Here is a 27649-nt window from a genome sequence, read left to right as displayed (position 1 = left end):
AGGTTAGGACTGGAGGATGTAAGGGAAGACAGTAACAGAAGGGGATGGGAGACAGCAAGGAGGCAGGAACATATTGCTGGTTTTTACCACTATTGCTAGTTTTGATAAGCAGACTTTTATCCTTTCCTCCTGTCTCAATAACAGAGTTTGACTGTGTGTCATCAGTATATTACATTTTGTATAGTACAGCTACAGCTGAGCCAGGGAACCCAGTTTTTACAGGAGATTTTTAGAAGAATTTCTTGTGGAAATCTCGGTGAATATTCTTACATATCACGCAGCCATTGTGATCTGAGTTGGAGGGGAAGATAAAAGCACTTGTGTTGTCTTTTCAGAAAAACGAAGACCATTTAATGAATGCATATGATAAAGAAACCAAACTTTTGAACTCTTCAGTGACATTTGCAACAAATAAGTTTGTAAAAAATCCATGGAGTGCTATATATGTTATAGAATATTTGTCAGGTAATTGTGGAAAAGAAAGAAGGAAAGAAAAGAGGAAAGAAAGAAAATAAAGAAAAAAAGGAACGAAAGAAAGAAAGAAAGAAAGAGACAGAAAAAGAAAAAGAAAGAAAAAGAAAAAGAGACAGAAAAAGAAAAAGAAAAAGGAAAAGAAAGAAAAAAATGCAAACCAAGTAATTCTGTAAAGGTTATTTTTAAAAAATTCAGAAAGTGTTTATGTTCAGGGAAAAATTTATTCACTGTAAATAGATCACCTACTTCTGCCTGTGATACTTAACATCAAGAAAGAGGAATATTTAAACTGGAGGGCTTAGTTAGTTACATGACAAGACATAGTACAAGAATTTATTCAGGTCAGAAAAAAGGATTCTTAAAAGTGGGAATAAAGCCAAAGTGATGTTAATAAAACTGAACATACAGGTTGGCTAAGAGGAGAAAATACATGAAGGTACCTAGAAAAGCTAAACAGGAATTCTTAAAGTATCTCAGAAATAGAAAGCCTGCAGAAGAGTCATTAGGTCTGCTAGATCACCAGAGGACAAAGAGTCAATCCAAAATGATCAGGAGATGGCAAAGAAAATAAATTCTTTTACTTTAGTATTCTCAAAAGACAAAGGAGAAATATATGCACTAACAGAAGTCTTTACAGATAATTTCAGAGACATACTGTTAGTGAGCCAAAAAGAGGTGAATAATTCAGAAAGTCTGGAAGGTAAATGTGAAGGATTTTACAGTGTATTTCAGAAAGAAACCCAGAAATTGAGTCACTAAGAAAAGATGTCATTTAAATTACATTTTAAATGAGTTGTTAATTAACATTGTGTATTTCTTAACAAATACACTCTAAAGGATTATTCTGGAAACTGTGAATCAGAGAGCATATCTCACCACTTACACGATGTATTGGAAATTTAGCTCAAGTAGGAGGTATGAAAAAATGCAAAGAAATCAGATGGTAGAAACATTTGTGTATGAAGGGATGTTGAACACACAGATTGAACAGAACACAAAAGTAAAACAAGCTGAACAAGAACGATAAAAAAAAAAGTGAATAATACTGTGAAGATCCAGTATTTTTCTTTTTTTTCTACAGGCTAGAAATGAGCACCCAGTAAACTGGTGAAGGTCATGAGAAGTCGCTCATTGACTTTCTGAGCTTTGGGTCAGGCTCTTAGGCTTAGGTTCATCCACCTAACTTCCAGCATTTAGCTACAGTGCCAAGGTGAAAAGTCTGCACTCCAAACACCAAATTTAACTCCAAAATACCTCTGTAGTCAGGGAGGAATTAGGCAATTTAGCCTACATAAAACCTGAGTTGTGCCCTGAAGAGATCTGTCTCTCCCTCCATAGAAAGGAAGCCTATAGTAGTGACTGAAATTAGGCAGGGTGTATCCAGCATGTTGAATAAGAATTGGCAACAAGGTTTTATTTTCTTTTCTAAACAACCTTGATGGAAATATATTAGTCTTCAAGTCAGACAATGCTGTGCTCTTCATGCCTTATGCTAATGGGGGAAACAGCATTTTCTATGAACCGTAATGGCAGCCAAAAGAAAAGTACCGATCAGTTGGAAAAGTTAGACTGTTCTCAGTATAGATTCATGCTTCAATGCATTTCTTGAGATGGCCAAGTAAGAAAAGTATCCCTTTTTGCATAATAAATGATTAACTGTACATCTCCAATCACATCTGGAAAACATTGCTGTTTCATTCTGAATAGCTGACATTCTCTGTTAATGGTTTTGTCAGCATATGCTTCTTTTGCTTCTTGCAAAATATTTGATAAAATATTAATGTAGAAATAAACCAACAAAAATGTAAACCACAGATCTTCCTATATTTTGATAAATCAGTATGGCTTAGCATAAGCTTGAGAATATTTTTTCCCCACATTTTACACCATTATCAGGGTAAAACATGCTTCTTTTCCTGATTTACTCTGATACTATAGGAAGGAGGCTAGAAAGCAGACAATCCCAGCCAGCAATGAGAGAGAAAGAAAGCTTGCTCAGCAGTCAGACTGGAAAGGACACCCCACCCCTCTAAACTTCTGGGGAGAACATTCCTTTTCCTACTCCAGCAGCTGGAAGTAGACTGTGGTTAAAAAAAAAAAAAAAAAAAAAAAAAAAGTATAAACCCCTAGATTAGGAAATAGTAAAGTGCTGGGCAGGTTAGCTGGTGGTAATGGATCTTTTCTACTTCCAGAAGCTAAGTAACAAAAAGAAGTAGGGTAGGTGAGAGCTGCCTCTCTCCAGCAACCAAAGGGGTGAGGCTGAGCATGGCGAGTGGGGAATACTGGCTGCTGGGTGGAGCGGATGGATAAAATGGCTGTTGAGAAGGAGCCACCATGGCGTGCTCTGCTCAGCCAGCTTTGCAGCCACCCTCCTCTGACACAGTGATATGTTTCAACCAGAAGAAATTAAGCATTAGACTGCTATAAAAATTCAAATGATACACCACAAAACAAAATGGTACAATTTGATACTAACTGCCAGTTAGCACTTTCTGGTCAATATGATGATCATCACTTAATTATAGGCTTGTTTGCAGGAAGTTCAGCCTTCTAACAGCTATAGTTTTAAATATAACACAGTGATTAGAAACAGTTATTAACGGGTTGACGCTGTTATGCCCCTTGAGTCCCTAAAGAAGAAATTAGAAATCCTATTTGAAGATGAAATATGACCACTAGAAGATGAAGTCAAGATCCTGAATGAGTGAGGCATTCTGTTCCTCAGTCATGCTCTGCAAGAACAACCAGAAAATAGATCAGATACTTTCTGGAATATTTGGGTGAATAAATGGCAATCTAGAAGTCAGGGAGAATTCATGAACTAAGTAGCCTAACTAATACAACCCAGAAGTAGACCCACAAGCCCTGCTTTCAGTTAATTCTTTCTTCTCTTGCATATTCCCTGTCTTTTCCTTTGTTTTCTTTTGTTAATTGTTCCTCTTTTCCCTACATTATCTGTCGCCTGTCCATCCCTCCATTAGCCTTTGTTAGTGGTTACTTTCTCATCCTGCCAGTTAATTTCAATAAGCCATTCACTCTACCAGTTGAACCTGGGATACACCTGTACTGAGCACCTATGGGTACCTTGATTCAGCTATTTATTGAACATATTAAATAACAAACTCCAATTATTTTTAAAATATCTCTCTCATTTCATATTTATTTACTTACTACTTTAGTTGATTGATTTATTCTTTCCCCATCTATCCGGCCCTTAGCCACAAACACTTGCTTAATCTTGCTTTCTTTCTCATAACCACAATTACTCACCCACAACTAGTAGATCATCCTTATTTAGGAAATTACTTGCAATTTGGAAAGAGCAAAAGGGATACCAACAACAACAACAAAATACAGGACAAAACCAGGAACTACTGACTGTTGATTGATGTATCAGTGATGTAAAAAAAAACCCCAAACAAAATCAACCCTTGAAAATAATGTTTCTTAAATAGACCTGAAGACAGACTCTCAGTGCTACTCATCAGTAGGGGAGCCTCCCTGATAAAACACAGGGAAAGGTGATTGATATGCCTCCATGCTTATCACAATGCATTTAAATTAGAGGACATTGTTTCAACTTGGCCATATCTTGTTTTAACTATTCAGTATTATATTTAAAAAATATATCAAATATATTATTAGTTTCCCTATACCTTCCCTTGGCTGTGGTGGATGCATTTATTCCTGTATTTGCATCTCAGCAAGTCAGGCTTTTCTAATCTGTGTACAAATATTAATCTAATTTTGCTGCTGGTATCTGCTATTCAGCTTTGGCTGAGGCCTGGATTTTGCAGTTGATATCATCACATATCTTGACTTCATTGGGTTGGGGAAGGTCATAAGGTTTTTCCTTCATAAAAGTGGTATAGAGATGGGGCCTGAGCGTGTAGATTAACATACTAAAGTAGATGACATAGAATATATAATGTACAATATAAACTAATTAACATTACCTCTGAAGCTTAGCTTTTCCATTTTCCTTTATTTTACAGTTTCAGTGCAGACTGCTAACCTTATTTTTGTGTTTAATTCTAAGTCAGTTGTGAGGAAAAAGGTTGATAATGGCTAAACTTAAGACATCTAACATCAAAAGAAATTTTCAGCATTTGGACAAAATAAAACCAGGTGTGAATAAAATATCATATTGCAATAGTAAGTGTTATTAAACCATTGAAGTACATTTGAATCCAGTGTTCTATTCATTTTCAAAGCTGACATTTGTAAATGTATATAGGCAGGACTCTTGTAAATTTAAAACAGAGCATTAGAAGTTGCTCTGGAATCTGTAACACCATCATATTGTATTTTGTTGATACATAATAATTCATAATTTTGTGTCTTTGAGCAGGGGCCATCACATTACACTTCTTTACATATCCTCAATATCTGTCCTAACAAATGGTCTTAAGGATATTTTTTGTAATTCGCTAACTGCTTTTAAGTTAGGGCTGTTGTATTTCCATCTTGTCCCTTTGATAAATGTCACGACAGTGTGAATCTTAGACAGCCTTTTTTTGAAGCCTGTAATTTTGAGGGAGAATGGAAGTTGTATTATCATTTCTGTCTATGAAATTTATTTCTGAAGTGAATGCCATACATATTTCTGAAATGAATGCCAAATGTATTTTCAAGAAGTGAGTGCCATTGAAAGCCAAGGCAGGCAATTTATACCATGCATAATAATGATATTAATTTTTATGGTGTGTATAAGTTACATTTTGATTAGTTTTTTGCATGATTAAAAATTTGCAAAGCCTTTATGGCCCCCAGGAGCCTACCTGTAATAAACAGCTCTCACCTTCCAAACCATAAAACAGGTCTGCAGTACTTGAACATTAGAGCTAATTGCCTTGCTACATCAAAGGGAGCACCACAAGACTGAGAAAAATCACAGAAGGGGGGGTGGGGAGTGGGGGGCAGTTTCACCTCTAAAGGTTATGTGTTTGTGGCTTGGTGGAGCCCTGTAAAGTTATGGCCTCGGAACTGCTGTTTGCGATTAAGTTGATGGGGAAAGTCTATCCCGCAATCTCTCCCTGCTGCTGACACAGAGTCTTTGTTCACATTCAGATTTCTCAAACTGTTGCCAGGGTCAGGCTGAGGTCAGACACCACGATGATGTATAGGAGAACATGTCTGGGAATTTCTCTCACACTTAAAACACATACCAGAAAAACAGGAGAGCACCCTGCAAAAATTGTCTGATGAGACCCAGATGATACTGTAGCTTTTCTTTTAGTACCTTCATAATTTTCTTTCTCTTTGCCTGACACACACACAATGTTTTATTAATGTGTGCCACGATAGCCCTTACAATTTTATGTCCCCTCAAGATAAGGACACTCAGTAGCACTTTGACACTTCATTTTCCAGCCCAGGGGGATTGGGCCAGTAAATCTAGTAAAAGAAGCAATGCGTCCATTCCCAAGGATGAGTGGAAAAGGGATTGCCATCGGCTCTGTGAGGCCACGGGGCCTGACACTGGATATGAGCCTCATATGTGCGCGCTCGGCATTAACACAGCCCGAGCCAGGCATGATCACAGGCTCGCAGCATCCTGAACCATGCTCCCCCGCCACCCTGACAAACACAGCCCTGCTTCCAGCCGCGACAGGGATGCCTACCATGTTTGATTAGCTATCGTTGTGGGAGGGGCAGGGGACTGCAGGGGGGAGCACGCTAAAACAGCACGAGGTGGATTTCCATTCTGATGGAAATTTTTTTTTATATATGCAATTATATTTTAAAGCGGGGACCATCTTTCTCCCTGTGTTGTTCCAAAAGCAGACATGCATGCTTAGTCCTTACCTACTGTATTTCGATGTCAATGTGAAATACATTGATCTGTGGTTGAGATTATTTTTTTTTTGGTTTTGATTTGGTTTCCAAAATTGCAGCTGTGTTTTTCTCTTCCGATTTACAAAAGATTTTGCAGAGAGCTGAGAATTGGATAGGTTCACCACATCGATCTGAGGGTTGTTTGCCTAGGCATACAGTTTCAGTGCATGGCTGGCAAGTAAGGCGCTAAGCAGCAATTTTTTTGTGCTCAGCTGCTACATATGACAGAGGATATTTCATTCGGCTGTCAGAATGTTATTAATAAAACATGGGGTGCGAAGAGGGCTACTATTTCCCCTTTCAATCACTATAGCATTTACAATGAAAATTTTATGCAGTGTGTAATTTTCACTTAATGCTTGACACTTAAAATGTCGGTAGCTGCATTTTGTATGGCTCCTGAAGGGTTAATTGTATCATGTTCCCTGCATAAAAGCTCTGCTTATCAAAAGTGAATAGAAGAGTGTATGCAAATGTGTGTCTGTGACCTTTTGCCTTTCCAGGGTTAATTTATATGGTCATTAAAGATTTTATGAAATCGAGCGGCCTGGTGCTTCGAATCCCATTTTACCTTCACCTCCTAATTTATGTAATTCCTACCTGAACTGGGAAATATGATTTTTATTTTTTTTTTGTGTGTGTGCTGCAATGAAAACAGCATGCTGTGCTGTAGGGAGTTGCAAGTCTGGTTATCTGGCATTACTCAGATTGCTAAAAATTCATTAAAATGTGACATCAGCACAGTAAGAGACAAATGATCACAGGATGAAAAGGAACAGTGGGCCTTTCACGGATTAGTGCTACACAGCCCCAGCATAGAAGCTAACTGCATAAACAGATTAATCCACCAGTAGCAGCATAGCTAAGATTTACCGAATAATTAAATGGGCTTGAGTTACTGTGAAGATTTCCATGTAATCTAGCTGGTGTGAACACGTAAGTGAGGTGTGGGTAATGCTGCTTCCTCAGAAGCCATATACCAAGTTGCATCGTTTATCCTGAATGGCTCCCCCTGGAGACAGAATTTGAGACTTCTCCCGCAAAGCCAGAGGTTTATATTTAATACAGTACCTAATACCTAATACTTACTTACTGCAATTAGCGGGATACTGCTGCACTAATAGGATTTATATTTGAATTCCCCTTTTTTTCTATTTTTTTTTTTTTTTTTTTGGCTCCAAGATGCATTTTTACATATGCTTGCTTTTGTTCCAGCCTGCATGGTGTGTGTGTGCATGCGTGTGTTTGTATTTTAGTACAAATAATTTCTAGCCAAAGAATGTGAAATGACAGGCTTTAAATCTGTCATAGTGGTGCAAAGCAGGAACTCTGATGAAGACACGGTCAAAAATTCTGGATAGATTCTGAAATATTGCAAATTTTTTCTTCCCCCCTTCCCCTCTTTCCCCCTGTTTTGCTACCCTCTTTTAGTGCTGTTCTTATTACTTGAAATATCTTTAACGGCTGTTAAGTGGTTGCTGGGTTTCTCCTCTAAGATCTTTTCTGTGCTTATCCACAGAAGAACAAGGTGAAGATACAGAAGGGTCTGCTAAAAGTACATCAGTGGCTGTGGCTGATGATAAAGACTCAAGTGAGAGAGACAATAGTGAAGGCAAAAAATCTAGTAAAGACTCTGGTAAGATGTTAGAATTTTGTTTTCCCCCTTTTTTTAACTTATGAAATGCTCTTTCATTTTAAACTGTCTGGACATTCCCACTACTATTCATTGCATGTGCATTTTGCATGTGATTTCTATCAGTAGCCTCCCATTGACCTATTTTTAATCATAACCATCTGACAGGATAGATGCGGATAAGTTGAAGAATATTACAGGACGACCAGTGAGATTATTTTTTAATCAAATCAGTTTGTGTGCTTGTAATTTTTTAAGCGCCTTTCATTAATCTTAGCTATACTTGTGATTCCTCTGATGGCATATTAATTTTTCATAAGCATAGGATTAGGTACCACTTGAATTTTTTCTTCAATCAGGTTTTGCCCCCCTTTTAACCCCAAAAATGTGGGGTTTTTTGTTATTATTATTTTTTGGTCTTGCTCTCTGATCAGTTACTCCCAAGGATCTGGCCTCTTCCTGGGCATTTATTTGAGGCATTTTGAAAAAAATACACAAAATCCAGTGAAAAAGTTTACAGATGATTCAGCCTAAGAAAGAGGAAATATCATTGAAAACGGATTATGGGTTGGGTAATTTTGATCTCCTGGAATAGACAAAGCCCAGTAATGAAAGCTACTGTCTTTGAAAACAAAACCCCTATGTCATGACATTTACTTGTGCACAAACAAACCCAGGGCCAGCATCTGGTGTAGATACCCAAGGCTTTTTCTGTGTTTGATTTGGCAAATATGTGACTCCATCCATGCTTTTTATGTATGAGATGGAAATCTATGGTCACAATGAATATTACATTGGCTACTTTTGCTGCACGCTATACCTAGTTACATTATGTTGGATTCACTGAAGCAGAAGAAGTGCTGAAACAGGTTGAAGCCTATTAGTTTCAGGTAGTCATATATCTTTTCCTTGTACACCAATGACAGCAGCATACAAAGGAGGGTGTATTCTCTCTAAAGACATATAGTTGTAGAGAAAATATTGTTTTACTTATGAGTTTCTTTACACCCAGATTCTCCCATACTGTAATTTGCCTTCTACATTTTAAACACTTTTGGATTTATTTCCAAAAAAATATTATAGATGGCTGTTTTTATGCCAAATCAATTCAGAAGACTGACCTAAAGATTAAAGCTTCCTAAAGTTTGCTTGTTGATGTGCTAAGGTCAGTACCCATCACAGTTTACAACCTCAGCTGCTCTTCAGTCCTTTTTTTTTTTTTTTGAGATCAAGAGACTGAAGAAAGGCCAATGATGACAAGGATGATGTTGAGCAAGAAACTGTGTTGTGGTTTAAAACATATATCCCCCTCGGCTGGCTCTGATTTGGTAAAAACTGTCTGCAGTGCAGTAAAGCCATGCTCCCAGGCCAACCTAAGTCCTCCTGTGGAGTCTCATCAGGGGCTGTCCTGGACACTCACAGAAAAGGGTGAGAGCCACCTGCAGCCTACATTTCCTACCATACATTCTGCCTAGGGGACACTGTGAACTGCTTCAGGGAGGTTCTCAGACCTCTTTTTTGTTAGGCAGGTCCATTTATAGCTGTTCAAGAAAGAGTATAATATTAAAGCTCCAGAAAAAAAAGAAAAAGTTAAAAAAAAAAAAGGAATCTAGAAAAAAATACTGAAGGGGAATTCTCAAAATTCCATCAGGATTAGCCACTCATAAGGGCCAAGTTTAATTAGGACAAACCTATATCCAGATGCCTACTGGGTGCACTACAGAAAACCATCATAATTGTTCTGCATTCCCGTGCCAGCAATTACAGAAATAACTTTGCAGTAAGATTCATATAAAAACAAGAGCTGAAATACTTGATTGCCTTTGTGCTTTGCAGAAAATAGTTCGTACTATAAATCCTAAATCTTTTAGTAACTTTTATTTTCTTAATCTAAATTAATTCTTCATATGTAACATTCAGACCATCATCTTAATTTTTGCTCAGCTGACAAGTATTTCTAATGACTGCATAACTGCTTATGTATAATTGAATGTTAATTTGGGCTTTCTCATGAATTGAGTGTTGCAAGTCTTGCCAAAGAAATCTCAGGAAAACCAATAAATTAATCACAATACTAACAAGTTAGACAGGAAAGTGGTGTGACCCCTCTTTAGCATAGAATCTATTAGACGAGAAAGGATTAACATGTATTTAGTAACAGCATGTTTGTGTAAGCTGTTGTGCTGTATTGCTTACCTTATCTCAAGGAGTAGAGCTTTCAAAATGAGAGTTGGCAATATGCAAGTTATATTTGTTGAATATTCATTCAGAATAGAAAACCCTACTAATGCCTCATTTATATTGTCATTTAAATCTAGTGCCACTTTAGATTAATTATAATCCAAATTACAGCTCTATGCAGTGCAAGAATTAATATGGAATTTATCCAGATTAATACATTTGCATTGAAAATGTAATATGTCTCTGCCATGGCTAAGGGGAGCACTTTTTAATAAGGTAGTAAACATGAGGAAGGATGGAAATTAACCTTCATTATTGCAATGAAAATTATCCTTTCATTCTACTCTAATTAGAAAGAATACTCTACCAGTATTTATAATTTTAGAATCATTTTGAGGCTGAATAACATCATCTGATCTGTCAGAAGTCTTAAATTATGCAATCTTCATCAAATACATAGATTCATAAATAAGAAAACAGTATTTTGATTATGGCTTTCCCAGGATTTTTTTCTCACTATTATATATATTTTATTAACTTTCTCCTTGTTAGTCACACAAACAATTTTATTTTATTTTGGGGCTTCAAAAATATTACAAAGATGATGAAATCTGAATTGCAGTAAGTAATGTCATCTTTATATTAGCAATCTTACACAAGTTAAATAGTTCTGTAACTGACAGGCAATCATTGATTAGTCTATTTCATGGCACTTATTTATAATTAAACTTAGTTTTTGAGCTAAATGTATTGAAATTACATCATTCATCTGAAATAATGTTGCATATTTTATATTATAAAATTAATTACAGGTTTTTTTCACACTTAGAAAAAAACCCCAACAAATAATGTGTCTCAAGAATAAAAAGTGTGTATTTAAAACATGAATAGCAACTGAATTTAGTCTTTTCCTACAGCTGCCTAGTAAGAATAGCATGCCAGTGGAACATCTAGCTGTGAAAACTGCCACACAGCATGCTTGGGACCATAATATTTTCTCTCCTCTCTCCCTCCTCCTTCAACGCTTTTCCTATAAGGCTGTAAGGTTGTTCAGCCTCCCTACAGAAAGCTCCCTTAAAGCAGTGAACTCAACACAGAAAGAAGAAAGCTGATACAGCAAGATGAGGCACTGAGTTGTAATAGCTGGACCACTGTGTGAGGAGCTGATCTCCTTTGGTTTTGGCATGTAGACTCTGGCTTGGGGGGCTCAGTCCTCACCACGTGCAGGGGCGACTGGTGTCCCCATGCCAGAGGGAAGAATCAAGCCCCTCCTTTTTTTGCAAGTCTTATCATAAGTCACAGACTCGGTTACTTTACTACAGGCCGAATGTAACTTTGGTCACTTAAGAAGTAACAGTGCTTGGGGTTGAATGAAACCAGAGCAACAACAACAACAAAAACAACAAAGCCTTTGTAAATTTCAACAGTTTATATAAATATCATAGGAAACTCAGTAAAAAGCTGTGCTTTGTTACGCATTTATTGACCCCAGCACAGTGTTTTATAACTCTAGGGTTTTATTATATTAACCGCAAAAGAAAATTTAACCACCCCCACCCCCCCACCCCCCCGCCTTGTTTTTATAGAAACAAGAACTATGTGTTTCATGATTATTATAGGCCCTTTGAAGTAATTAAGTTATTCCATCCTGTGGTGGAAGATGATGTGTGCTATTAACCTTGTGTGTGCCCAGGCACACACAGAGTGCACTCCAAGCTAAATTTCACTAGCAGTTAAATACCACTGCCAAGACACAGTTAAACACCTTTTCACAACAGAATTTTGGAGCAGGATTTGGATCCTGATTTCTGTAAGAACAATCTAACAGGATGAGGGGAAGAGAAGGTGGAAATGTTTTATTTTGGTTTTTAAAATCAGCTATAACTGCCCATCTACACCAGCTTGTATTCAGAAGAGATTCTTGCCCATTTGCCTTTAAAAAGGGATATTTTAAAAGTGACATATGATAAAGGTAAGAAACAGTAGTCAACTGTTAGACATTTTTGACAGTTGGAAATGAAAAGAGGTTAATAATTTGAACCCATCCTTCTAAAACCTGAGAAGCAGCCTTTCTCTGTTAATATGGTATGTCACTTTTTTACTTTTCAGAATTCTCACAGTTAAGACATTTAAATAATAATGGTTTATTGCCAAACAAATATAAGTAGGCCAGGAAGTACTGTATTATCATAAACTAAAGTAAGTAATAAAATGGGGCCTTATGTGATGGCACCTTGTACATTTTGCCTTTAAGCATCACTAGTCCTTCAGGTTGTTGCCTCAGCACTGACTGAGCAATCTAAATGAGGCCTTCAGGATCAGTTCCCGAGAGTGTAAAAATTCAGTGGGGTCCAAAAAGCAGCTTGTTCGGGTATTAAACCAATGTTGACAAATTGGTCATTAATAGTAGGGTATGGCAGAGAGAGATGTTAATTTGAGCAAGAACATGCAAAAATTACTTGCCTAAATTACACCAAAAGAAATAATCAGTAATTTAGGAATGAAAAACAATGTTTGGGGATATCACCATTAATGTATGTCATATTTTTTTTTTTAATGCCTTTCAGAAAATGTCCCTGTATGATTCAGTTTTCAATTGTTTATTATTGTACCATGAGGATTTGGTGTTTACCTTGAAAATTGTTCTCTTATTTTACTTCTCTTTTAAGTTGCTCTCGTAATATCAAATATTGGGCAAAGTCTATATAATAATAACAATAATAGTAATACTACTACTGATAATAATGTTCTTGGTTTTGTCTACACAAAAATTTAGGTATTTTCTTTGTCCATGTTTACTTTGTTCCCAAAACATCCATGACCTTATTTTTAAATTAATCCTAGGTTATTGTGCAATGAGGTGCAATTTGTTCATTTATATGAACCTTATGTGGATTGAAAAAAATCAAGATAAATCTTCATGCACAGCATACAATCAGATTACCCCTGGACTATATATTTATGTTGGGTCTGATAGCAATCAATGGTTTAGCTTCATTGCATTTCAAGATGTATTTGCACCCAGTGTCCAGTGATAGTGTCCTCACCCTGGAAATAATTTAGTTGCAAATTGACTGGAAGATGGTGAAAATTGAAAGTTAAAATTAGAAATACTCATAATAAACAGCAGAAAAAAGGTCAGATGATGCCGCACTATGATGAGATTGGAATGGTTGGTAAATGAGGTTTTGTGTTTGTCGTGAGATGTATGTGACATGCCTACCCAATGCTCTTGTAATATCCAGCCTAGCAGAAGAGATTATCTGGCAAATTGACGCTGGAAAGAATTTTCTGATGGACTGGGAAATGAGAATTGCACTCTTTTCTTTGATGTGTGCAAGACTGGGCTGCATTGCACAGCTAGTTCAGGCATAATATTAAATATAGTATTTAATACTTAATAGTAGAACTATCTATAGAAAACAATTATATTCTGGTTTTGATCACAAATGGCAGACTATAAAAATTCACAGTGTAAACATCTAAGGCAATCCCAAATGACTGATCTTTGTATATAATTAATATTAAGTTAGCTCTGAAATCCTATTCTCCACAGTATTTCTTTTAAAGCTTCACTATATTCAGCTTCAAAATTGTAACTAGGCAGGAGTTATCAAAACAGCACAATAATCATATTGCTCAGACAGTTTAGAAAAGAGAGAGGGTAATTAAACAGCAGCAAATTAATTATTTTGGAAAACAGGATTTTAAAGCAAAAGCTGATTTGTTTTAATATAATACACAAATTCATACTGAGCTGCACAGTATTGATTAATCTTTAAAGGCAACCTAAGGTTATCTCAACAGTAGAGTCCATTTTTAAATGTGTTTATAGTCCCCATCAAGGATAAAAGTGTATTTTCACCTTTGTGCTTACCAGAGTTGTTTTATTTAAATATACTTTTTCCCATAACTTAAAAAAAACCCCTAAAAACTCCTTAAAGACAATATAAACATTTGGAATCAGACCCTCTTTGTAAACCAGGATATTTTAAAGTTTGAAATATGTTCTTTAAAATTATGTTTTTTAACAGGAATAGTCACACCAGAGAAGGAACCAAAAGTGAACACTGTGGTAGGGGCACAACAGCTTCTTCTATCAAAAGAAGAGGATGGTGCAACTAAAAAATCAAAGCCTCCAGAGGACAATAAATTTTGTCATGAGCAGGTAAAAGAAAATGTAACAATTTAATTGCATTCTAGAACTCTTTCAAATAACTCAAGAATGAAACAGAGATGATATGCTGTTAAAACAGCAATATCAGCAAGTTATAAAAAGCATACTAACTAATAGCCCGCATCTTAATTTGATTTTTTTTCAGTTCTATCAATGTCCTTATTGTAACTACAATAGCAGGGACCCAAATCGTATCCAGATGCATGTCCTGTCACAGCATTCAATGCAACCCGTTATCTGCTGCCCCCTCTGCCAGGATGTCCTCAGCAACAAAATGCATCTCCAGCTTCATTTGACCCATTTGCACAGTGTGTCTCCTGACTGTGTGGAGAAACTGCTCATGACAGTAAGTGTTCCAAATACTGATGTGCATACTACAGAAATGTATTTGGGTCTCTGGGTAACGTATTTGTTGTGACATAGTATTCAGGTAGCCTGAAGAGGGAAGTAGTTCAGGAGTCTTAGATTCTGTTGCCACCTCGTCCAGTGACTGATGCCTCTTGGGGAAATGACTGAAGGTGGATTTCAAAGATGCTGAAAACGTGCAGTTCCTCATTGATGTTAACCTTGGAAAAATCAAGCCTGTCCATGTCTCTAAGTGTACACCTATAAATTTGATCTAATAATATCCAGGTCCCAGAGGTGTTGCGACTTCTGTTTGCAAAATAATAGGAATTCCCTGTAGAATGTAGTTCCCAAATGTAAACAGATTCCTGTGTATAGCTGGGCTGTACTTGCATTATATTACATGAAATTCACTATAAAATATCAATAGTGATGCTTATTGGAGAACGTGGTTATCTTATAGTGAATGTTCTGTTTCTTACATAAAAGATCCTTTAGGTTTTTTGTAAATGAATGTGCATATGAAACAGAAAGGCAAGTTCAAGAATAGGTAGCAACCCAGTTACGTCTGTTCTTTATGATATGGAATATCTGATTTTAAGTACCTAACCTGGATCAGACAGGGACATTAACTAGCCTCCCCATGATCAAGATGAATGCTATAACCAGCAAACTCTATTTGGAGGATGAATTCCATTCCAACCTCACTATGAGAATCCTGTTCTTCACTGCAAAATTGTACAAACCATGTCAAAACAATAAACTTCTGTGAAAAATAATGACTTGGCACCTTGTAAAACAATGTCAGTAAAGACACAGCCAGGTTTAAAACATATTTATTATTACAGCATAGATTCAGTTAGAAAAGAGACCTCCCAAGAGACCCTAATTCTGGTTGTCTTGGCTTTTTAGAAGGAAATGCATTTGGAAATCTCATGGATCCACCTCCTTAAGGATTTATTTCTGTATCCACAGATGACTCCTTTATATGGTTGTGGTTGTAGGCCTACCACCTCATTCTCAAGTAAAGTGGCAAAAAAAGGAAAAAAAAAAAAAAGAACTGAAAGAGCTCTTGACTAAAGGTCTGGGTAGGGTGCCTTGTGCCTAGTGCTGATAAGCAAATACAGAATTGTGTATTCTTCTTTTCCTTTCCTTGGTTTTCTACTAACTATAGCTCTGACAGACTATGTAGCTGTGGCCCACCACAAGGAAAATGCAGTAGACATTTAATTTTCCTAGACCCTTTTAGGAAACTGGGAACATGTGGACCCCACCCCACTCCATGCTAAGCACTTTTAGCTTTCTTCTCAAGTTCTCCATGATTCCCTCTGTGCTGTATCTCCTCTCCTCTCCTTTCCTCTCCAGGTGCTGGGGAATTGTCTCACTGTTTCTGAGAGGAAAAAAATGTTTGTTGGCAGAGAAAGAGATTGCACAACATAATTGTCTAAATTGCGCATCTAAATTATCCTAATTTCTAGCAGTAATATACTCTCTCTATAGCTGAACTCCATGGTGATATACCATGACGATACACCATCTATAGCATATTTTTCTTCTGTGGGACACTTAGAGTTAACTACATCTTTTTTTTTTTTAAAGTTCTTCCCTCCCAAATAAACTCAAAGTCACTAGTCCTCTGAGAGGATGCTATTAATGGCATGTTTAAATTACAAATAAACTAAGCCCTGAGCTTTTAAAAATATGTCTAGAGTATTTTTTCCAATAGGCAATTAGTATACATACATGCATACATACGTACATACAAATATACGTATATAAAATTCCTGTGTATCCTAATAAAGGTTTAAAATAATTTCTTAAACTGTTAAAGAGGAAGAAAAGGTGTTTCTACTTATAGTTATTAATGTATGTAACTTCCATTATTATAGAAATTTACCACTCAGAAATCTCTGCTATGGATATTCATGTTACCTCTGTATGAAGCAAGGAAGTAAAATCCTTAATGTTAGAGATGAGGAGCTGCAGTACAGTCTGAAATTATTTACCCAAGGCCTTTTAGACAGAATCTGGCATTGCCATTTGAACCCAGTCCTGCTAAGTCTTAGTATGAGCACCTAGAAAATCCTTTATTCAGATATGGTATGTTTTAAAGTTCTAAGGAAAAGGAAAATGAAGTGTAGAGCAAATATTCATGTCAACTTAACTAAACTGAGTACTATCAGACACCTATAAGAGTACATCCTTCAAAGATTTCTGTCTATAATTTGAAAACATAACACAATAGGTAAAGCAGTCTGAAGAAGATACATAAGCAATTTAAGACAAGAAAGAGAACAATCTTATTTTAAATGGAAAAAAGTTGCTATTTCTATACGGAAATAAAATTATAATGTTCTTTCAAAGATCATAGAAGGCCCAGCATTTGTTTAAAAACCAATACAGGTGAAGCAAAGTGGGAATGCCCTCAGTCAAGGACTGACTGGTGACCATATTTCAACATGATCTCTGTCTTTGGGGGATGTCCGAGAAAAATTCTCCTGACAAATCTGACCACCTGACATAGCCAGCAAAATCTTCTTTGTGGTGACATTGAGACCAATGAAATATTGAGTGTATGTAGTTCTATAGCATCACCTTATTGTGGATTATTTTGAGTTGATTCTCCACCAAGGGGCATTTAATGGTCTGGATTTGTGGTCTGTCAGAAACCATTGTCAAGGACTGAATCAAGATCTTGGTTTAGTACTGGCAGTCTTTAGTCCAGATATGGTGGATCTTCTGAATTATAATTTCATACTGTTGTATAGTATTGAATAGTATGACTTTTCCTGTAATAATACTGTGTTCTTCATTTTCAAAGGTTCCTGTACCAGATATCATGATGCCCAATAGTATGCTATTGCCAGCAGCTGCTTCAGAGAAATCTGAACGTGACACACCTGCAACTATTACAGCTGAGGGATCTGGGAAATATCCAGGTATGCAATAAAAAGCTCAGACATGTAAAAGCTCTGTACGGGCAATTTAGAAATAAAGTACCCATTTCTTTCTTAGTAAATTGAATCCTCTTTAGCTTGCATATAGCCACAGAGAGAAAAAAAGAAAGATAACAAGGGGTCTGAATTTGGCTGAATGCACCCATGCAGAGCCACTAAGATGCATGAGTATGCCAGACTGTTTGCTTTTGGTAGAGGTAAAATTAAACAGTAGTGCCTAGCCACTTTGAAGATAAGACCCTCCTTATTTAACCAGCAAATAAGACCCAGTCCTAAAAGACAGTGGCACTTTCACCAACATTGATGGGAAATGTTAGGCAAATGATTCTGCCTGCGTTTCCAATAGTAGTCTTCTTATCCTGGATGCTTACTGTATTCTGTGCTGGGAAGCTGCTTTGCTACGTCTCACAGCATGATCCTCCCTCTCTCCTCAGACTGTTTTCCTCCTCCTTTCTAATCATCTCTCCTGTCTATTGTCCCCATTCCTACTCCCTTTCTCTCTCCTACTGTTTATTTCCTTTTCTTGTTTGGTGCTCCCATTGTACCAATAAACTCCTACCTTATGACAAATACAAGCCCTATGCCATTCCTGGGACAACTGCCACAGCCAGGCTGATCATTGTGTTTGGGTTTTATCACTTTTTTTTTTTTTTTAACCTCCTGTTGGTCCTGTCTGCTTTATTGTGTGGAGCAGGGATGGGTTGCTATATTTTTCTAGGCCAAAATGTGGCATACCGGGTGCCTCTCTCGATTTGTGATGAAAAAAAAATAATTAATACTATATACTATTTTTTTCTACTTGAATAAAAGACACTTCACTTCCTTTAACTAGGTGAAAGTCCTGTGGATGAGAAAAGCACCCCTGGGACTGATGAATCAAAAACTGGAATGGAAATTAAGAGCGAGGAACAGAAGCCACCTAAGGAATCTACTGAAACACCAGATTGGAATAAGAGCAGCAGTAAAGATATAAAAACCACTGACTCAATGACAGATCAGCTAAATGAACAGCAGAAGAAGCAACAGCTCTCTGTTTCTGACCGCCATGTCTATAAGTACCGTTGTAACCATTGTAGCTTGGCTTTTAAGACTATGCAGAAGCTTCAGATACATTCCCAGTATCATGCTATTCGGGCAGCTACCATGTGTAGTCTTTGCCAACGTAGCTTCCGTACATTCCAGGCTTTAAAAAAACACTTGGAAGCAGGCCACCCTGAACTCAATGAAGCTGAACTTCAGCAGCTGTGTGCATCTTTACCGGTCAATGGTGAACTCTGGGCAGAAAATGAAAGTATGGCACAAGATGATCATGCACTAGAACAGGAAATAGAAAGAGATTATGAGATGGACCAGGAAGGTAAAGCAAGTCCTGTAGGAAGTGATAGTAGCTCTATTCCAGATGATATGAGCTCAGAACCAAAGCGGACCTTACCTTTTAGAAAAGGGCCAAATTTTACTATGGAAAAATTTCTAGATCCATCTCGCCCGTATAAGTGTACAGTGTGTAAAGAGTCTTTCACCCAAAAGAACATTCTCTTGGTCCACTATAACTCAGTGTCCCATCTACATAAACTCAAAAAGGTTCTGCAGGAAGCATCAAGTCCTGTCCCTCAAGATACAAACAGCAGCACTGACAACAAACCCTACAAATGCAGCATTTGTAATGTTGCGTATAGCCAAAGTTCTACATTGGAAATCCATATGAGATCTGTGCTTCATCAGACAAAGGCAAGGGCTGCAAAATTAGAACCAAGTGGTAATATAAGTAGCGGAAATAGTGTAGCAGGGAATGTTAATAGCCCCAGCCAAGGAATGCTAGAATCTATGAGCTTACCAGCAGTTAACAGCAAAGAAACACATTTAGATGCCAAAGAATTAAATAAAAAGCAAGCTTCTGAATTAATTTCTGCTCAGCCTACACATCACCCACCCCAGTCACCAGCACAACTTCAAATGCAACTACAGCATGAACTGCAGCAGCAAGCTGCGTTCTTTCAACCCCAGTTTCTAAACCCAGCTTTTTTGCCTCACTTTCCAATGACACCAGAAGCACTGCTGCAGTTTCAACAGCCTCAGTTCCTTTTCCCATTCTATATACCTGGGACAGAATTTAGCTTAAGCCCAGATCTGGGTTTGCCTGGGTCTGCCACATTTGGTATGCCCGGAATGGCTGGTATGACAGGATCACTGCTAGAAGATTTGAAGCAGCAGATACAAACTCAGCACCATGTTGGACAAACACAGCTACAGATACTGCAGCAACAAGCACAACAGTATCAATCCACCCAACCTCAACTTCAGTCCCAAAAACAGCAGCAGCAAAGTAGCAAGCTGATGAAAGCAGAGCAGAATACCTTAGTAAGTACAGACTGCCAGCTGATAAAGGATATGCCATCATATAAGGAGTCAGAAGAAATTTCTGAGAAGCAAGAGAAGCCAAAGCAAGAATTTACTAATGAGAATGAAGGACTAAAAGAAAACAAAGATATGAAGAAGCCAAAATCCTCAGAACCAGCCATCCCACCACCCAGAATAGCTTCTGGGGCAAGGGGGAATGCAGCCAAGGCTTTGCTGGAGAACTTTGGGTTTGAGTTAGTTATCCAGTACAATGAGAACAGACAAAAAGTGCAGAAAAAAAGCAAGACTGGTGAAGGTGAGAACACAGACAAACTGGAATGTGGAACCTGCAGTAAGCTCTTTTCCAATGTTCTTATCCTGAAAAGTCATCAAGAACATGTGCATGGACAGTTTTTTCCATATGGAGCTTTAGAAAAGTTTGCCCGACAGTACAGGGAGGCGTATGACAAGCTTTACCCAATTTCTCCATCTTCCCCAGAAACACCACCACCTCCACCACCACCTCCTCCACCACCACCGCCTCCTCCTCCTCCAACTTCTCAGCCTTCTTCATCTGGGGCTGGAAAAATTCAAAACACAACTCCCACTCCTTTACAAGCTCCACCACCCACACCACCACCGCCACCTCCTCCACCACCACCACCTCCTCCTCCACCACCGCCACCATCAGCCCCACCTCAAGTCCAGCTTCCCGTTTCACTTGATCTCCCACTTTTTCCTCCAATTATGATGCAGCCAGTGCAGCATCCTGCATTGCCTCCTCAGCTTGCCCTCCAGTTGCCACCAATGGATACTTTATCTGCAGATCTTACCCAGCTTTGTCAGCAGCAGCTGGGATTAGATCCCAATTTCCTGCGGCACTCTCAGTTCAAGCGCCCACGTACAAGAATCACAGATGACCAGTTAAAAATCTTGCGGGCCTATTTTGATATTAACAATTCTCCAAGTGAAGAGCAGATCCAAGAAATGGCTGAGAAATCTGGTCTTTCACAGAAAGTTATCAAGCACTGGTTTCGTAATACACTGTTTAAAGAACGACAGAGAAATAAAGATTCTCCATATAACTTCAGCAACCCTCCTATAACAGTATTGGAAGATATCAGAATAGATCCTCAACCTTCAGCTGTAGAACCTTACAAGTCTGATGCATCTTTCAGCAAGAGATCATCTAGGACTCGATTTACTGACTACCAGCTTCGTGTCCTCCAAGACTTCTTTGACACAAATGCTTATCCAAAGGATGATGAAATTGAACAACTTTCAACTGTACTTAACCTACCTACTCGAGTTATTGTCGTATGGTTCCAAAATGCACGACAAAAAGCTCGCAAAAGTTATGAAAATCAAGCTGAAACTAAAGACAATGAGAAAAGGGAGCTGACGAATGAGCGTTACATCAGAACTAGTAACATGCAATATCAGTGCAAAAAGTGCAGTGTGGTTTTCCCCAGAATATTTGATTTGATTACACATCAGAAAAAGCAGTGTTATAAAGATGAAGATGATGATGCTCAAGATGAAAGCCAAACTGAAGATTCTATGGATGCCTCTGATCAAACAGTGTATAAGAACTGCACAGTTTCTGGCCAAAATGACTCATCAAAAAGCCTGGCAGTCACAGCAGCAAGCTCTGGCTCTGGTTCTAGCACTCCTTTGATTCCATCACCCAAACCAGAACCTGAGAAGGCTTCTCCTAAACCAGAGTCCACAGAAAAACCAAAACAAAATGAAACCATCTCTAAGCAAACTGATACAACTTCCCAAAGCACCAAACCAGTACAGTCTACTCCCGTAACCTCTTCGGACCCTCAGCCCCCAGCTTCTCAACCACAGCAACAAAAACAATCACAGATAGTAGGGAGACCTCCTTCTGCATCACAAACCACGCCTGTTCCTTCCAGTCCTTTACCAATTTCAATGACTTCTCTACAGAACAGTCTACCTCCTCAGTTATTACAGTACCAATGTGATCAGTGTACAGTTGCCTTTCCAACTCTAGAGCTTTGGCAAGAGCACCAGCACATGCATTTTCTAGCAGCCCAAAACCAATTTCTTCACTCACAGTTTTTAGAAAGACCAATGGATATGCCCTATATGATATTTGATCCAAATAATCCTTTGATGACTGGACAGTTACTTAATAGTTCTCTTGCTCAGATGCCACCACAATCTGGCTCATCACATACAGCACACCCTGCTACAGTTTCTGGTTCCCTGAAACGAAAACTAGATGATAAAGAAGACAATAATTGTAGTGAGAAAGAGGGAGGAAACAGTGGAGAAGATCAACATCGTGATAAGCGTTTAAGAACTACAATTACTCCAGAGCAGCTGGAAATACTCTATGAAAAATACTTACTAGATTCCAACCCCACCAGAAAGATGTTAGATCACATTGCACGTGAAGTGGGACTGAAAAAGAGAGTTGTACAAGTCTGGTTTCAGAACACAAGAGCCCGAGAAAGAAAGGGACAATTCCGGGCAGTTGGTCCAGCCCAATCCCATAAAAGGTGTCCTTTTTGTCGAGCTCTCTTTAAAGCAAAATCAGCTTTAGAAAGTCACATTCGCTCTCGACATTGGAATGAAGGGAAACAGGCTGGTTATAGTTTGCCTCCGAGTCCTTTGATATCAGCTGAAGATGGAGGAGAAAGTCCACAAAAGTACATATTTTTTGATTACCCATCACTGTCATTAGCAAAAACTGAATTATCAAGTGAAAATGAATTAGCCTCCACTGTATCAACCCCTGTTAGCAAAACTGCAGAAATGTCACCGAAGAACCTCTTAAGTCCTTCTTCTTTTAAAGCAGAGTCTAGTGAGGATATAGAAACTTTGAATGCCCCTCCTGCTGACTCTGGGTATGATCAAAACAAGACTGACTTCGATGAGACTTCATCAATTAATACAGCAATTAGTGATGCCACAACAGGGGATGAGGGGAACAATGAAATGGAAACCACAACTGGCAGTTCAGGGGATGCAAAACCTGCATCACCTCCCAAAGAACCAAAACCACTTGTGAATGACACACTATCAAAAACTGCAACTACACCTACAAATGAGAACACTGATGATAAATTTCTCTTTTCCCTAACAAGCCCCTCAATACATTTCAGTGAAAAAGATGGTGATCACGACCAAAGTTACTACATTACTGATGACCCTGATGATAATGCCGACCGCAGTGAAACTTCAAGCATAGCTGATCCAAGTTCACCTAACCCGTTTGGAGCTAGCAATCCCTTTAAATCCAAAAACAGTGATCGTCCAGGCCACAAACGTTTCCGAACACAAATGAGTAACCTTCAGCTTAAAGTTCTTAAGGCTTGCTTTAGTGACTACCGGACTCCAACAATGCAGGAATGTGAAATGCTAGGGAATGAGATTGGCCTGCCCAAACGTGTGGTCCAGGTTTGGTTTCAGAACGCCCGGGCTAAAGAAAAGAAATTCAAAATTAACATAGGGAAGCCATTCATGATAAATCAGACTGGACCTGATGGGACAAAGCCAGAATGTTCTCTATGTGGCGTGAAATACTCCGCGCGTTTGTCCATTAGAGATCATATCTTTTCCAAACAACATATTACAAAAGTGAGAGAAACTGTGGGAAGTCAGTTAGATCGGGAGAAAGATTATTTAGCTCCTACAACGGTTAGACAGCTGATGGCACAGCAAGAATTGGATCGCATAAAGAAGGCTACTGATGTGCTAGGATTAACAGTACAGCAGCCAGGTATGATGGACAGCAGTTCTCTTCATGGTATCAGTTTGCCAGCAGCTTATCCAGGACTCCCTGGCCTTCCTCCTGTTCTTCTGCCTGGAATGAATGGTCCATCCTCCTTACCTGGATTTCCACAAAGTTCAAACAGTAAGTCTATAAGGGGATGATTTTCTCATGTTATTAATTTGCTTATCTTGCATAGTCACCATCCCCTTCTAAACCACAGCATATTATGCACTTATATCGTGCTTGTGAGACAAGTGTGGGTATCTAAAAAGTACTGCTGTGAGGTATACTGAGTACAATTCTTGATCGTTGCTGTAGCCTGGATGATATCTCTGATTTAGCAAGAAAAAAAAAACCTCCAAAAATTTAATTGAAATCTAATTGACAGAAATTATTTAGTCCATATTAGGCTTCTGTGAGAAAGCAATATAACAATAGCGTAGTAATTTGAAGTAACATCTGATGAAACACAAAATAGCAATTCCCACATTATTGGCTCATCAGGCATTTGGTCCACCCCTTAGACCAGTCCAACCTGTTGCTTAATTCAGAATAAATATTTAAAATAAAATGCTGCCCAAGACCCTCTATCATATTTCTAAATAATTGCCTGCTAAGATAAGAAGGTTTTTGTTGAAGTGATTTGTAATGGCAGTTTCACTGTGATCCAAATTCCAAGAGCTGCTGAATATCTCCTGCCACTAGTTTGTAAAGTCATTGAAGACATGTACCATTTCATTTGGGCTTGCACTTTTAACTGAACACATACCTCTGTTTTACTGACTGTTTTGACTCTGGTTTGACTCTTTTTTGCTCACATTGGAAAACACTTCCTTCTCGCAGTAAGTTTCACTGACGTTAGAGAATCAAGTTTTTTGCAGAGTGATTTGTCTAGTCCTCAAAGAATGAACCTAATTTATTTTCTTGTATTAGGCTCCAGTTTTGCAGTCAGAGTTCACTGTGAGTGCAGCCTTTCAGACTGAAGCTCTCCCATTCATCTTCTAACTTTGCACATTCATATCAAATATGTGCACAGCAGAGTTAGGGAGCTGGTTAAGACCCCTCACATCATTTTATCCCATAATTCCACTTGCTGTTGATCTCTAAACTTTGATTTAGAAAGCAACTTAGTTTGGCAAGTAAGGTACTCGCCAACACTTAATCACCAGTGTTGCTAGACATACTAAGACCGTAGCAATGTCTTCTCTTGTAGCCAGCTCTGCTTTGATTGATGATGATCATGTTATTGTTTCCTTAAGTGGTGGTCAAAGCATCTTGTTTTTCTCTTCATTGGATCAGAATGGCTTTCCTTCCACAATGGAGTCTCTGGCTGAGTGCCCTCTGGCTTTTGTCAAACAATTATTGGCACAGAGAGTGCATATAAAGGAAATATAAAGTTGCTGTATTTCCTTCTTAATGGCATATAGTGTCCAGGTCCAAAAACGGCTGGTTGTTGTTCATTAAAGTTATAGATATGGTTTCTCCATATAACTTCACTAAATAGCTTTGGTTAGGTTGACCTTCAGGTAAAATGGGCTTTAGAAACTCTCAGACTTTGTTGACACTACTAAATGAAATTTTCTGGTGAAAATATTATTATATTGTTTTACTTTTAAAAAAAGGTAGTCCCCATGCAAAGTGAGTCTTGGGAATGGTCGTGGAGCCATGATAGCCTCTCAGCTATGCTCAGGATTCGTTTAGGAGAATGATGGATGGCCCAGGCCAAAACAGTGCCAGTACCATTCTTATGGTACTCTTTAACTTGCTAGTATTGATGTGGCCTCAGAGTCTGTAGATTGTCGTGTTAATAATAAAAAAGATATTATTACAGGTCAACTGGTCCATAATAATTCAATTTTCAGATTTTCTGATTTCTGCCAAATATCTCTTCTTTGAGATAAACTGAAATCATTAGTACCATAGCATACACAGTGTACTGCCAATTGAGATGGATTTTTACCTCCTTTCATCTTGCATCTTCTTAAGGTTAATTAGCCCGTTGTGGGCAAAACCCACTGTGTAAACTAGCTAGTAGAATCTCATTGTTAACTTTTTCTTTTGCCATATGCTAAATAGCCCCTACGTCCCCCTTTTGTTGCCTAGCAAATACTTGCATGCATAAATCTCCATTCCCTAATGATACATAATGGAACAGTCATAGTGAGTAGAAAAAAGTAGATCATGTTAATCATTCGTAATAGAAAAACAGTAATATACTCAGATGTTCTCCAGTACGTGCTCAACACTAGTATTTCCTGCACCTAATTAACCCATTTCTATTTTTTTCTCTGCTCTGCCCAGGCTAACAGTTCACTTTCATATTTGATATTAAGAATTGTTTAAGAAGTATCTTTTTGGAAGCAGGGCTTGAAGCAAGTTTTCTTTAACTATGGGTCTTCCAGGAGCATGTGTATTCTAAGCCAGCAGGACAACAGTTCTGCACCATTCTTTGCATCAAGGATTTTCTGAAGCTAACTCCCTGATGACTCACTACCCTATACTTCAAGTGTACTTGTTAATTCCACTGCAAGTGTGTCACATCTTCTCTTTAAGACCCAATCCCAAAAATGTACTTCAGAAGAAGTCTCACTGGGATCTCTTAATATCCAAATATTTACCTGTTTTCACTGATGCTTACAGGGGTGGTAACTGTATTTCCTGTGGCAAAGCCCATCCATTCTGTTCTACATGTTTGTTTAAAGGACAATGTCAACATTAGTAAGATCCTTGCTTTTAAAGAATGTGTTTGCTGTTTGCTAAGACAGGGAACTAGTGAAACTATAATACTAAACATCACATCGAAAGTTCTCTTTTGTGTTTCTCTTTATTCATGTTAGACAGAGAAATCAGCCTGATTAGTTTCACTGGTTAATAAAAGTTTATGAGGGATTTCACTTTCATATTCTTGCATCCCGTATTGTTTATGGGTTCCCCAAAAGGTACAAAACCCACCTAAGTTTTTCAAAATATTGTTCTTTTAAAAATGCAATATTTGCTTTTACAAAACATTTGAAATGGAACACTTGAAAATAATGCTAAATTACAAAAGATGGAAATATTCAAACTACAGTTTGTTTTATATTCTTTATGTAGTGCTCAAACTGGACTTTTTATTTGCAAAGATTATTAGTTTTGTCAAAATAAGATAGCTTCATTTCTGAATGAAAGGATCCATTACATTTAAATTAAGTTATTTTGTTCTAAAACAAGTGGGTTTTAATATCAGAATTATTGTGTGGTTCTAGGATGATATAAGTCAAAGAATCCTCTCACCTGTGGCATACGTTTCTCTAGATCATGTAATTATACCATCTTGTGGGCACCAAATGCTGAGCAAGGTCTCAAAATTACTGGTATGTTTGCTCAGCATAATTCCTAATATGAATTATTTGGTGGACTTCTAATCTTCTAATTAATAGAGAATTTTAGTTCCAGCTCATCTTTGTTCTTTGCCCCTTCTTATTTTCTAGGTGACTGTGTAGAGAAGAGTTCACCTGCTCTTTTCAGCTGTTCTTAAAATTCACGTTCTCTTTTCTTCTTAGCCTTGTGGTTTTACCTGTGATCCCTTGCAGAAAACTAGTGCTTCATCTTGCTTCTGGCTATTAATATTGGTTCTATGAACCTTTTAATGCCATCATCATTACCATAAGTTCTTTGCACATCACTTAAGCCTGAGATGCCTTGAAGATTCACAGCAGCTTTTTCCAAGAATGCACACATCACTAGGTAATATGTATATAGTGGGTTTTGAAATCTTGTCAAGAGAGAAATTTGATTCAGCAGCAATTACTTTCCTTATTATTAGGGCAATAAATTCTGTTCTCTGTTTACTTTTGGCCCATTGGTAGTGGTTTCATTTGTATATTTTAGCTGTGATTCCTCCAAGTGAAAGAGAAGGCTCTCCTCTTTGATAGTCACTTAAAAGAGTTAGCAGGATTAGAGTGTTTCTTCATGATTAG

General features: G+C 37.9%; 1 protein-coding gene across 1 annotated transcript in view; it reads left to right on the top strand.

Annotated features, from left to right (window-relative positions):
* The window catches only part of ZFHX4 (zinc finger homeobox 4), a 149520-nt gene that overhangs the window by 115629 nt on the left and 6242 nt on the right, over positions 1–27649 (top strand). The window contains exons 5-9 of the mRNA XM_055705813.1: positions 7832–7948; positions 14161–14294; positions 14449–14649; positions 17470–17587; positions 18438–23831. Coding sequence (XP_055561788.1) covers positions 7832–7948; positions 14161–14294; positions 14449–14649; positions 17470–17587; positions 18438–23831 — 5964 coding nt within the window. The remainder of the gene's footprint in view (positions 1–7831; positions 7949–14160; positions 14295–14448; positions 14650–17469; positions 17588–18437; positions 23832–27649) is intronic.

The sequence above is a fragment of the Falco cherrug genome, chromosome 3 (genome assembly GCF_023634085.1).
Source record: "Falco cherrug isolate bFalChe1 chromosome 3, bFalChe1.pri, whole genome shotgun sequence".
NCBI classification, from domain to species: domain Eukaryota; kingdom Metazoa; phylum Chordata; class Aves; order Falconiformes; family Falconidae; genus Falco; species Falco cherrug.
This window is presented reverse-complemented; position numbering and strand designations above follow the sequence as displayed.